The 13,569-nt window shown below is 34.3% G+C and overlaps 1 protein-coding gene across 1 annotated transcript; it reads right to left on the minus strand.

Moving 5' to 3' along the window:
* Positions 1–383: 383 nt before the first annotated feature.
* LOC126707984 (probable polygalacturonase) lies at positions 384–5,051 on the minus strand. Its single transcript, XM_050407763.1, has 6 exons — positions 4,189–5,051; positions 3,238–3,555; positions 2,508–2,628; positions 2,224–2,398; positions 2,036–2,106; positions 384–1,533 (listed from the first exon to the last, which is right to left on the minus strand). The coding sequence occupies exons 1-6, from the start codon at positions 4,204–4,206 to the stop codon at positions 839–841; spliced, it is 1,398 nt and encodes a 465-aa protein (XP_050263720.1). The 5' UTR covers positions 4,207–5,051; the 3' UTR covers positions 384–838.
* Between the last annotated feature and the right edge of the window lie 8,518 nt (positions 5,052–13,569).

A 13,569-nucleotide genomic window follows, 5' to 3' on the forward strand; every position in this document is an offset into this window, starting at 1 on the left:
AAATAATACCCTTTCCACAGATGGACATGTTGATGGTATGACAATTGCCCTGCATTAATGATGTTGCTTTAACTTCTATGCGGTTACTTTCTCAATTGACTTCATCATTGTCTAGCTCCCATAATCATACATTAGGTAGGCCGTAGAACATGCTCCATTGTGCCAGTAGCTCTTTTCAAAAAAAAAATTGTGCCAGTAGCTCATTTTTTCTTTTTTCCTTTTTGGGGCTTTATTTTTTAAGAGATCTGTGTTAATGGTTTTTTTTGAAACCGAAAGACTTGGATCTGTTTGGTGCAGTAATGAAATTAAAATATGCCTTCATTTCTCAGTCAAGGGTGGGTACTGAGGAAATCACTTGTAGAACCAGCCAAATTCTCCCCATGTGCTACAATTTCGCCTTTGATTCAATGCATAGTAAGTTACACTCACAAGGACAAATAGTGACAAAAAAAGTTTCTAAATACACAAAATCTTCGTGAAATTTGTTTCTCTACATAAAGTTTGAAAGATTGAAAATCTGAAAATCATATATAACTCCAAAAGTAAAAGAAAACTGTTTTGAAGACAAGCTCATTCTATTTCCACTTTCTAATAAATCACTCACTTATTTGTTACTGCACACAAAGTTACAAGAAACAATCATCTCAGTACCCATCTTAAAAGCCAATAGCAACAGATCAGCAACTCCACTCAGCTTCTTATCTCTGGTGGTCATTTCATCAGAAGGCGGTAGTGGGCACTCGTGTTTAGAATCGGCAAGAATCAAATTTTCAACTTAAACTCGACACTAACAAAATGTGATTTCACAAAAAGAGGAAATGCTATACTTTCTCTTGATTTACCAAGACCGCAACCAAGCACCTCTATTCTGATTGCTTGAACTCCATAAGTGACTTGACAGATTGTAACACTCTGAGTACTGCTCAGGAGAGACAATCTCCTTGAGAGGCTCACAAGTTTTTGGGTAAACTAAATCAGAATACCCTTGAATATAAGAGCAGTTCCATGGAGAGTCTGAAGTTACATGAAGGGTAATGTTGGACAGGCAAATGTTGAGAAAATCGTCCCCTTTTATACCCTCAAGGAGGCCTGCAAATTTTATATTCTCTCCTATGACATCTTTGATCGTTATCCTTCCTATTGAAGGAAGATCATTCGGGTCATAAAATTTATCTGGGTGCTCCCCGTAGTGACCAATGAACCTTATAGCTATATCCACATTAGCCAAAGTCACATTTGATATGTAGATATCTCTTACATAACCACCCCTTCCAGGTGATGTCTTTATTGAGATACCTGTCCTCGAATTGAAAAACTGAAGGCTTTCTGCATAAACCTGTGATACACCTCCAGACATCTCACTCCCAATTGCAATCCCTGCACTTTGAGTCTCTCCAATAAGCCTGCGGATAGTAATGTTTGTACTCGGACGACCATATGTAGTGCCATACTCATCCCATCCACTTTTGATGGCAATAAGGTCATCTCCAGTGCTAATATAACAGTCTTCAATGCAAACATTATCAGAGGAATCTGAATGCAATTATAAGTATGGGTGAGAACGCTATCCATTGTTCATAACAAGTTACTGAACTTGAATAAAGAAATTGGAATGACACTAAGTTTCAGCAATTAAGAAATATATTCAAGTAACTATGTATCTGGCATTTGGAAAATGGAAATAAAGAATTCATAAAAATAATGGGCAGGAAACCAGTGACAGTTAAATTCAAAGAGAATTATCACCTTGGTATAGTCCACCCTTGAAATACTGATATCTTTTAACTAACTTTTTGGTATATGTTGCAAAAGTTAAAACTGAAGACTGCTTATAGGCTTATGTACAAAGAAAGTTCCCCATTCTTTGCTTCATCTAAATTTCATGTCAAAGACTAGAATCATCAAGCCTTTCATGGTTTAAGGAAAAGGTGGATTGATAAGACAAAAATACATGTTTGGAATTTGCAATTCAAAAACCAGTCATTTACCATTCAAATAGAAAGAAAGTCTCTTTGGCCTGGAAGGTAAAACTCACCTGGATCTATTCCATCTGTGTTAGGGGAATCATGAGGAGCAAGGATTCTCACATTCTGGACAGTAACTTGGCTGTTCATCCAGAAAAACAGTCTCAACTCTCCCCCTACTTCATAAAAGCTTCACTTTTGCACAGTTTTATAATGGCAATAAAAACACATGAATTCAATCCTTCTGAAGAGGACAAACCTGCAATATACAGGGTGAATGGTCCAAAATGGTGAATTCAAGAAGGTGAGGTTTGAGATGACAACCCCAGTTGAGTTCATCAACTCAACCAAATGGGGCCGTGTATAGTTCAGGCTTCCATTCCAAAACCAGTTCCACCAGATGTCACCTTGACCATCAATACTTCCATTGTTACCTGTATGAAGAAATTAAAGGCATTGAAAAAAATAAATTAATAAAATAAAATAAAATAAAAACCCATAAAAAATGCATATGGAGGATGATTCTTCATTAATATCACGAACCTGTTATGATAACATCTGTTAAATTGCGTCCATAAATGAGGCTTCGATGCCTTCCCCCTGGTAACTCCCTACCTCGGCCATATGATGGCAAAGGATCAACGACTGGCCAATCATTAGAGTTCTGAAACAATGCAGCATAACCTATTTAGTATCATGTGCTTTAATGTCATGCCTGTTGTTTCAAAGGCAAAACAGATAGCTTGCACTACCCTGTTGATGAAGGTCAAAAAATAGGAAATTGCTAAAGCTATTACAAAAACTTACAAACTGACATGGCAATGAATATGATTGGTGCCACTTCAACAACATAATAAATAACTGTCTAAATTACTTTTTTGTTATTTCGTGACATATCAATTTGTAAGACTTTATACAATAAAATTATAATACCTTTCACATCACTCCTAAAATTGTTCCTAAATATGGACTAGCAGTGGAGCATTAATGATTATGGATAAGTAAATGAATTATTACAGTAGCATATCTATCCCAAAAAATACATTGATTTTGCTTGTAATTCAGTCAAAACTCAAAACCAACTTCACTGGAATGAGCATTAGTTTTTCTAACCATATTGTGAATAGCTCCATACTGTCCCTCATACTAAATTTCCTATCTTAGATTAATTGCAAAGATGTCATTTAAAGCAGAGGCAAATCATCTGCAAATTTTCATATTTAATATTCATGTTTACAAGCTTTTCTGCTAATGAGGGAAGGTGAATGCTTACTGTTGATCCAAGAATTACTGCATCCTTATCTAACCAAAGAGTAAGATGACTGATGAGATCGAAGCTTCCTGTCAACCACTGGCCTGCCGGGACAAAAAGCTTGGCCCCACCCTTGTCTGCAAATGAATTGAGATAGAAGATGGCATTCTGAAAGGCTTTTGTATTGAGAGTGGACCCGTCTCCAACCGCGCCAAATTCAGTAATTGAGACACTGTGAGGTCGGATTTCCCCTGAATTTGTCTGTTTGCAACATGAGTTGGCCTTGGCAGCCCATGAAGCATCATTGAGTAAAGCAAGTACCAGAAGCACATCCACCAGCTGAAAGAGAAAAGTTTAACATTGATTACTTAAAAAAAAAAAAAAAAAAAACCATTAGTAGTGTGTTTGGGTGACTGTTTAAGCAGCTTCCTTTTGATCTGACTTACTGTCCTAACAAGAGAATGGAAAGAAAGAGCTAGGCAAATGAAGTATAAGCTGAAATAGCAACAAATGGTTAAAGGGAAGCAAAAAACACAAAGAGTTCTTAAATTGAAGCATTTGAATCCTACCCAAATCACTCAATGATGATAGAATAGCTGGGAAAATTACCTACATTTTTTGCGAAAAAGATAAAAGACCAAGAAGAGCTTCAAGAATTACAAAAAAAGAAAAAAAGAAAAGAAAACTAACTAATTATTAAAATACCAGTTATCCACCACCACTCTTTAAATAAAGAATGAAACAAAAAAGTGAAAAACAAAAAACAAAAAAACAAAAACAAAAACTTTACTCAATCAGATTCTAGAAAAGTTTCAAATATAAAATTGATATGTGCTTAATTTGTGGCTGAAACAAGATGATTTCAGTAGACATTTCATGAATTTTCAGCAAAGAAAATAGAAAATCAGAATCAGAACAAGCACCAAAAGAAAGCAGGAAACAAAGTAAGCAGTGATCAAAATAAGTACTCACAGTAAAAGATCTCGTCATGTGACTGAGATCTGTTTCCTCTTTAGCCCAAGCACAAAAAGGAAAAGTTATATAGGCAAAACTACTCAGCCACCTCCAAATTCCCCAAAAGCAGCAAACAAAAGAAAGCTTGAAGAGCAGGAGGCTGATGTATTGGTTTTTGTTGATCAAGTAGCAATTGTGATTAGATGGGTCACTCAGAGAGCTACCAACATCAGCACCCAAATGAAAATCATTGATAGTGACCGTTGCTGCCCGCCAAAACTTACGCAGTAGGCCCTCCCTTGTTCCTTCAACCTCCTTCAATGACTCTCTCTCTCTCTCTCTCTCTCTCTCTCTCTGATGATAACGAAGGATACCCAGAAAGCCAATGAGGATGGATAAGCCAAAACTCAATGAAATCCAAGGTGGGGGTGACAATCAACTATGCTGTGCAGCAAAGAAGTGGTTTTGAGCGTGAGTGTGATTATCTGTCTGTATGTATGTGTTTCTTTCTTTTGATACTACTAATTTGAGACACCCTCAAAACTCACAGTCACTTTGCCTTTTTTCTATACATTTTGACTGTGAGTGAGTTTTTGAGAGTCTTTGAGAGTTTTAAGGTTTTAGAGAATTATATAGAGAGAGAGAGAGAGAGAGAGAGAGAGAGATTAAGGTTTTATGATTTTCAAGGGACATTTGAGTCTCTCCCTCTCTCTCATCCCATGTGACTAATCTTTTGTCCAAGTTTTAAGTTCGTAAATTCCGCCAAAAAGTCAAATAAACTGAAATATAACACAATTTCACTTCTTCTTCACTCATCATTTGCTCTGTTCCGTTCTCTCTCTCTTTCGTAAAAAAGTTGTTTTGTAAAGTGTTTATCTTTCTCTGTTTCTGCTTCTGTTTTTGTTTTTAGTTGTGTTGTTATCTAAACACACTCAATCCTCTTAGCTGGCCTAAAAGCGGTGGTAATCGGTCATGGACAAAATAAATAAATAAATAACCAATACAAAGCTCTGCTGGTTTTGGTTTGGGGAGCATAGGATTGGATAATTCTTACGGCAAGGGAGTTGGAACTGTTGGTCATTCGTGTGTTTTTGCAATTGTGTCTTTGACTCTTTGTGCATATTACTAGGTGACTTTATCTTCTTTGGCTTATTTCATTGTTTTATGCATTTGGTCCTGTTAAATTTTTTTTTTTTTTTTTAAAAAAAGAGTAAAATAATGGAATGGAGAGGGAGCACTTTGCTATTAAATTATTATTTTAGTTTAAATTTTGTCATTTTAGTTTATTAATGTTGACATCATTATCAATTTCGTCATTCCATCCTTTACGATTTAAAAACAATGTTAACTCTCTAATACGGTGTTGTTTCACACTATAAAATAAGAGAGTAAACAACATTTTTCAAATGATAATAAATAGAATGGTTAAAATGACAAAGCATTGTCAAAGTTAGAGACTAGAAAGACAAAATACAAACTTATAAACTTAGTGGATTAAAATGATAATTCACAAAATTTATAAGGCGTAAAAAATACTTTTACCTTTTTTTAATAATATTTTCTGGAGGTAGAATTAGAATTGTTCAATGGCCTTTTAGCAAATACATCTTCCATCCATGATATTTCATATCGAATATCCTTACATACCCTAACAGCTCCTGAGTTCATTATTTCCTTAGTTTGAAAAAGTCTTTGCAGCTAAACATGCAATTAACCTGTGGCTGTTATTCATTGGTGAATGTCCCCTTGGAATTTTTCTTATTAGCGAGCTCTAGTTGTAATGCAATGTTGTGATGGTGCTAGTGAACAATATAATTGCTTAAATTCAATAAGGTGTCAATTTAATGAACTTTTGGGGTATGATGGGATTATTGGAGGCAACAATGACTTCTATTACTGTTCATATCATAAATAAATAAAAAAACACAGATAATTTTTTAACCCCAAAAACTCCATGAGATAATTTTTTTGTCTCTTATTAGTATGTAACACTATGATTGTTAGTATGTAATCTGGTTTTAAAAAGAGGGCATAACTTAATCTGTAGAAAGGGCCAAGGAATAATAAAAGATAAAGAAAAAGAGAAAAAGAAGGAAGACAACAAGGCCTACCCACATACATACCAGACATGAAGAGAATGCTTAACTAAAATAGCACTTATAAAACGCAATCTAATACTATATAATAAGAAAAGTGGTCATTGCTTCACATAAATACAAAAGCATTGTGTACTAGTTTTGCTTGTGCATTAATTTATGGAAGTAGCAGTGCTAAATGCTAATTGCAAATTGAAGCAATTAAGAAAAATTGTCTAAAAAGAAGGGGACAAGGGCCAAGGGAGAGAGATACAAAGGGATGTCAGTGAGGTCGTAATCGTCTGTGGACATTGTTAAAGAAAAGGTAAGGTTTCCAAAGTCAGGTATCCAATGCCCAGTTTAATCAAACACAAACAGTGGTGGGTAAAACTGTAAAGCAGAAATATCACTGTCCCAACATTATGTTTGATCCGCATGCATGAGATCAGCATGCTTTCTAAGACAACTAACTGTGTTTGCTTTGCCTAAATTGGGTGCAATTTATTAGTGATATTTAGTTATTTACCAATTTCTTGTATCATTAACCTTTTTCTTTTTTTTTTCTTACCTAAATCTTCACTAGATTTTGTTTTGAATTATTACATTTGTCTCATTCAGGGGAGAGACTAGCAAACATCAAACATGCGATGTAGATCTGCTTTGGGTATTTGTTTTTTATATATACTAGGAGATTTGAAATTCATAACATCGTGATTGTTCCTTATCATTAGGTTAAGGTATTAATAAATTTGTCTTTTTAACCAAAATTTAAAACTAGATCAATTTATTCAAGAGAAAGACTTTACTATTTGAGTTAATGGAACTCACCTTTAATAACTTTATCATGCACAAGTCAAAAGATTCTAGGAATGCATTTTAATATAAATTTTAATTATATTTAATTAATTTATAAATAAATAAATAAAGAACAGTTAATATAAGGGTTTTCCTATGAGATTTCCTTGTATTTCTATTGGGGCCTGAATGAACAAGGAGGTCACATAAAAAAAATAAAAAAAATAAAAAATAAAAAGCACAAGTGGAAGTGGTAGCGTGGTAGGCAGAGGATAGTCATCAATCTTAATATGCCATGTTTTGCAAAAAGATTGACAAAATTAATATATGGTCATCTAGATGCTCCAAATCGTAACGAACTCAAATTTCTCACCTTTGATTTGTGTTTGGTTAAGTATGAAATAATGATTAGCATTTTACTGGCAAGCTTTGATATGCCAATATGGCAATACAAGTGAAAGTGATACATACACTAACTTATATATTGACAGAAGATCATTTGTATGCAAAGTTTCACTGGCCCTTCAAAATAATTGTGAGGATTTACTAAAAATTGAATTCTTGCTTTAATAATGAGTAATGAATTTTACGTCTAACACACATAATCTTTCCCTGTCATAGTACTAAACCTTATTTGAAGTAAGAACATAGTGTATATGCAACCCATACAAGCATAATCACATTGAGTAATTATTCCTTCAAAGGTAATTAAAATCATATTCCTGTTAATCAAAGTCATCCGGAGTCCCCAGTAATAGCAATCTAAGTTGCAGCATCATAGTCAACAATACAGTCACCAAGAGTATAAAATTTCCGGAATTTCTCATCAAGAAAAACTATTCAATATTCTCAAAATACAATAACATGTTATTCATTATATCACGTGATATCTTATTTTTTCACATGAATGGTAGGTTTTATTATAAACTTAACTAATAAAACTTGTCATTCATGTGAGAATCTCATTCTTTCACATGAATTGTAGGTTTATTATAAATTTAATTAATAAAACATGTCATTCATGTAAAAAGAGAGAGTGCCGTTATACCCACAAAATACTAAATAAGTATAATTGCCTTTTGTTCTATGTAAATAACTCTTGAACAATTTATGATATTTTTATATACCATTTATTTTATAGTAATCATCTCAAATGGCTATTTTTTTTTTATATGCACTAATAAATGTGTTTGTAATTTTTTTTTTTTAAAGTTAATTTAATTTATTTTTATTTTTTGAGAAAGAAAGAAAGAAAAAGGTTGATGTATAATACAATCAAACAAACAGCCGTGTATTTGAAAGAAGACATGGGCAACATGGACCATAATGCGTGCACCAAATGTACCAAATGTACCAACCAACTTGTCTTTAGCATATAAATAAAACTCAATAATTGAAGTAGAAGCATCACTACTTCCATGTCATGTGAGAACCCAAATAACTTAAACCTTTTAGAAAATAACACCCATCCATAATAAATGCTTCTCGACTATGGACTGTGGAAGCATATTTATATACGTATAACACATGGGTTGTTGAGTTGTTACTTTGTACCTATATTCTTTATGTCTAAATTTTTAAAAGAAAAATCCCTCCCAAGCATCTTTTATCTCCTATTCCCAATGGATCCAAATTTTGGAGACCTTTTGTTTGCAAGGATTCGAATCAACATTCAAGTACAACTACGTTCTTTGGACTTTTGAGCAAAACACTTCTTTAAGCCCCTAGGGCTTGGATTGTTCTATACTTTTATTCCGTGAGGAATCTCTCAAACCAAAATTTTTGTTTTTTGTTTTTCCCACTGTAAGTATTAAGTAAGAAGGATCAACTATGAAATTAGGACATCAATCACATTCTTATCACGTCAATTTATAAGTTTTTTTAAAGTAAAATTTATAATAATTTTAGTATTTTCCTTGAAGTTAATGTAGCGGATAATTGACAAACATTAGTAGTGTTAATTGTTTGCAGTACAAATAGGCACAACCACTAATAGTCTAATATATTCCTATGTGTTTGGTTCCAATATACAAGATCATCCACTGTGGTTTCTATCATTTACCGCATGAAAGCGGCTCATCATGGTTTCTGCCATGTAAATTTCTCACATGTTTGTAAATAAAGAAAAAGATTTACTCATTTACTAGCAAAATATGTTTTTGACATTAATGATTTTTTTTGTTGGTTTAGATTGAAGAGAGTCATTATTTTCTTGAACAAGCACTTCTTTAAGACGTATTGTCCATTTCTGGTTTATAATATTCTCAGGTTTCCCATACATATGACCATATATATGTGAGAAGAATGTAGCAAATGGCTGATGCAATGGAGAAGTGAAATTATGGATATAAATTGGCTTCAATTTGTCAATTCTTGCTCCACACTCTCAGTCTTCCATCGAAATAAGACATCGCTTACAATAAATAATCGGTATTCATCTCTGCCAAATTTGTATGTACGCTAATAATTGAGCCAATAGATTAAATGGTGGTACGAGTGTACGACCATAAATATTAATTTCCATCCTTGGTGCAAAATTTGATTGATGTAGTGGCCATTGGCCACTTGTTTTCACTATTAGACCTTTATATAGGGCAACCAGGTCCATATATATTAACCATATCATGTGTCCGACATTATTTGTTTTTGGATCTACCTACTGCCTTGTATATTTATTCTTTTTGGCTGGATTCAAGAAAGTCCCCCATGAGGACCACTTTCTTGTTGAACTATTAATGTAGAATGTGACACATTTTCGTAGTTTTCAAACTTTTCTGTGATCTACAAATCTTAATTTTAGCCTCCTTGATATGTGGTTTGGATCGTACTTCCTAAAAGACTAGCTAGAGCATCCTCATCAAGTCTATCAAATGTCAAATAGTATATTTGACATTTGACACATCAAACTCTAAAAAACCATCTTCATCAAATGTTTTAAATGTCATAATATTTGGCATTGATGAATAGTGTAATCTCATATTTGAGATCGCATTATAGCATTCTCATCAGCTCTCTTATAAAAAATGTCATTTTGACACACCAAAAACCTATTTTATCATTTTAGCACATCATTTTACAATATCTCATTTATTAGATATTTTATTCTTCAATTCTATAAATTAAAATAATATTTACTACACATTAAAATAATATATTTACCCAAAACCCAGCAAATATACAAATGCACAGCCAGTGGCAGTCGCCACCACCCAAGAACCAACAGCCATTGCTACAACCACTGCCACAACCACTGCCACAACAACAACCACCGCTACAACCACCGCCACAAACTACAACCACAATCACCGGATCCTCCAACAAATTCCAAATCCAAAAACCTCAACAAAATAAAAAATAAAAAACTCAAAATCTTCAACAAAACCCCAACCCAACAGATCAATCAATGACCAAACTCAACCAACCACTGGCGGCAAGAGCTGTGGAGGACGACGAGCAAAGATCGGCAATTGCCCCTGGGCGAGCAAAGCTTCAGATCGGCGAGCAAAGGTTCAGATTAGCGAGCGTCAATCGGCAAGCTCTGCGTCAGATCGAAATCGCCTTCTTCTTCGTGACAAGAAGCAAAGACCGGCGATTGTGGAGGATGACAAGCAAAGATCGACGACTGCCCCTAGGCGAGAAGAGCTTCAGATCGACGAGCAAAGGTTCAAATTGGCGAGCTTCAATCGGCGAGCTCTGCTTCAGATCGAAATCGCCTTGTTCTTCGTGACAGGAAAAGAAAGCGGGAGAGATAAAAAAAATAATAAAATAAAAAAAGGCGCAGAGACGGGTCGAATCTGCTGCGATAATACCAAAATGCAGAAAGAGAGGAAGAGAGTGAGAGATAAAAAAAATTGAAAGTGAGAAAGAAATAGGGAGCAACGAAGAGATGGAGACCAGAGAGGAGAGAGAGAGAGAGTTGTGTTGCAGACGGAGAGAGATGTGTGTTGGGAGGAGATAGAAAAGTAAATAAAATAATCAAAAGAATTATAGCATTCCTGTCCGTATACTCTCATATTTGAGAGCGTACTGTAGCATGTCTCATAATTTTGAAACATTTAGCATACCTCATGAGAGGCTGTTTTTGGTGTTTGGTGTGCCAAATGCCAAATATTTGGCATTTGGCACACCTAATGAGAATGCTCGTAAAACTTATATTATTTTTTTATTCAGTGGGGTCCACTTTATTTTCTTCTTATTATTTTTGTCTTTCTCTTTTATATTTCTTCCCTGTCTCTCATTCTTGCTCTGAGCCAACCATTTCCCTGCTCTTTCTCTCTCTCCCTCTACTCAACATCTTTGCCTCCTTCTCCTACGAAACCCACACCGAAGCATCAAGCCAAGCCGATCTCTATCGCAGTGGTTTCTTTTTTCTTTTTTTTGGGGGGGATAATTATAGATTACCCACATGTGGTTTGCCTCAAATTTAAATTACCCACCTGTGGTTTCATTTTTGACACTTTACCCACCCGTGTTTCATTTTGTTTATGCTCCGTAACCCACCTCTAATTTTTTCGTTACTCTAACAAATTTTATAAAAAAATCAAACAAAAAATCAGATCAAACACTCCTCTCCCACTCACTCTCTCACGCTTGTTCACCCACCTGAGATCTTAGATGCTACAATGGCACCCACTTGATTTATTAGTCCAAGAATCATCTGGGTTTTCATCGTGCAAGGAAACCAAGGAAGAATGAGACCTACAGATTCTGGGTTTTGAGCGTTACCAACCTGTTCATGTTTGGGAACTCTTTTGGTCTTAATCCGTTTGTGTTTCTCTCTATTGGGTGGGCTTCAGATTAGTGTGGGGTCGTGGTGCTGTGGGTGGACCTGGGTTCATGGGGCCGTGGGTAGCAGCTCGCCATGGGTCTTGGGATTGATGGATAGAAAAGCAACGAAGATGGGAGCATAGTGTTGGACAAAGACAAAGGCAAGATTGACTACGACATGCTCATTAATAAGTTCGGCCATCATTATTGATTATTGATTTGGAGGTGTTAATGTGGATATTTCTTAGTTGGGTTTGTTTTAAATTGAGATATAGAGAGGGGCTGTTTTAATGCAATGGCTATTACCCAGTGTTTTAGCTTGTTGTTTCGTGGAGATACTATTTTAAGATAATTTGTGCTCTTTTTTCTTGTGCTATAGTATGTAAAAGATGAATTTTTAGCATTGTTCTGTTGAGAAAAAAGATAATGTGACTTGAATAAATTAGCGATTTTGAATCTTGGGTAATATGTGTTTGGGAACTTGAAGAAACTATTTACTCAGTTCTGGAACATGAGACCAGGATGTTAAATATTGTAATGTAATAAGTTTGTTTGTAAATACTGCAATTAATATAATTCTAATATGTGTTTTCATTCTCATGGAATTGAATTACTTCATTTCTTTTTACTTAGTGGTAATACTGATGTTACAAACCCATATTCATGTGTGGAGGAAACCTATGAGCTATTGCCATGGTAGTTTATAAATTTTACTTATCAAAAAAAAAAAGGGTTTATAAATTTGGTTATATTCTGTTCTATTAAAGTTTATACTATGATTAGGGATAGTAAGTGCAATTTCGTGCAATGCTGGTGTTCAAATCAGTATATTTGTACAAGAAAAAGAAAAAGCTATGTGTAAAAAAACTAGTGGGGCAATACAGTATATACAATTTCTTCTTCTTTGTTTATTTGATTTAGGGATTGGGTTTCTTTTGGTTGTTGGGGTTTGAAAAATGGGATTTGAGGCATGGTTACTGATGGATCCATGGGTTTGGATGTGTGTGAGTGTGTTGATGTTTGTATTTTGACTTGAGTTTTAGGGTTGTATTTTGATAGATCTATGGTTTATACTTTGATAGTATTGCTTGATTTGATTTGTATTAGTTTTCTGAGTGTATGTTCTTCATGTTTGTGTATGTTCTTGCTTGCTCACTCCCAAGTGCAAGAGATCGTAGCAATATAATTCTCGGAGTACCAAGGTCGAACCACAAGGAGCAAGATAGATTCAAAGACAATATAATTAAACAAAAATTTGGGTAAAGAAGAAAAATAATTTTGCTTGGTGATTGTTAACAAGAATAATAATAAAAACTTATTTAAATCAATAATGTAAATACTAGGGCATTGGGGGTGTTTCCCTATATCAATATGAAATTCTTTGTGATCTAAGAAAATATATATTTCATAATTGATCGTTCTTATACAATTAAATACTTATAATTCGGTTGAAGTGAGACAATTCAAGAACGCATGATAACCTAGATTGATAATGCGGTTATAAAAGTTTTCAGAAAAACCTATTCACTTTAAAACCTGATTTCTATTTGAAACTATTAGAAATTCATCTAAGCAATAAGAAAAACATGATTGAACTTATTGAAAGCATTGAAGAACTAATACATCAAAAGAAATCTAATTGAACAATCAAATATGTCGTTGATAAAATCCTAGAAAGAATCATATTGAATATTCATACCGTATAAAAGAAATGTTAACCCCTAGCCCTAGTAAAGAGTTTAGGCTGCCATTAGAGAAAGAA

The sequence above is a fragment of the Quercus robur genome, chromosome 12, assembly GCF_932294415.1.
Source record: "Quercus robur chromosome 12, dhQueRobu3.1, whole genome shotgun sequence".
In the NCBI taxonomy this organism is placed as follows: domain Eukaryota; kingdom Viridiplantae; phylum Streptophyta; class Magnoliopsida; order Fagales; family Fagaceae; genus Quercus; species Quercus robur.

Excerpts from the sequence above, each read along its gene's own strand:
- LOC126707984 (XM_050407763.1), bottom strand. Across the intron at positions 2,629-3,237 it reads CAGTAATTCTTGGATCAACA|AACTCTAATGATTGGCCAGT; the intron begins GTAAGCATTCAC and ends GCATTGTTTCAG. Across the intron at positions 2,107-2,223 it reads ATTCACCCTGTATATTGCAG|CCAAGTTACTGTCCAGAATG; the intron begins GTTTGTCCTCTT and ends CTGGATGAACAG.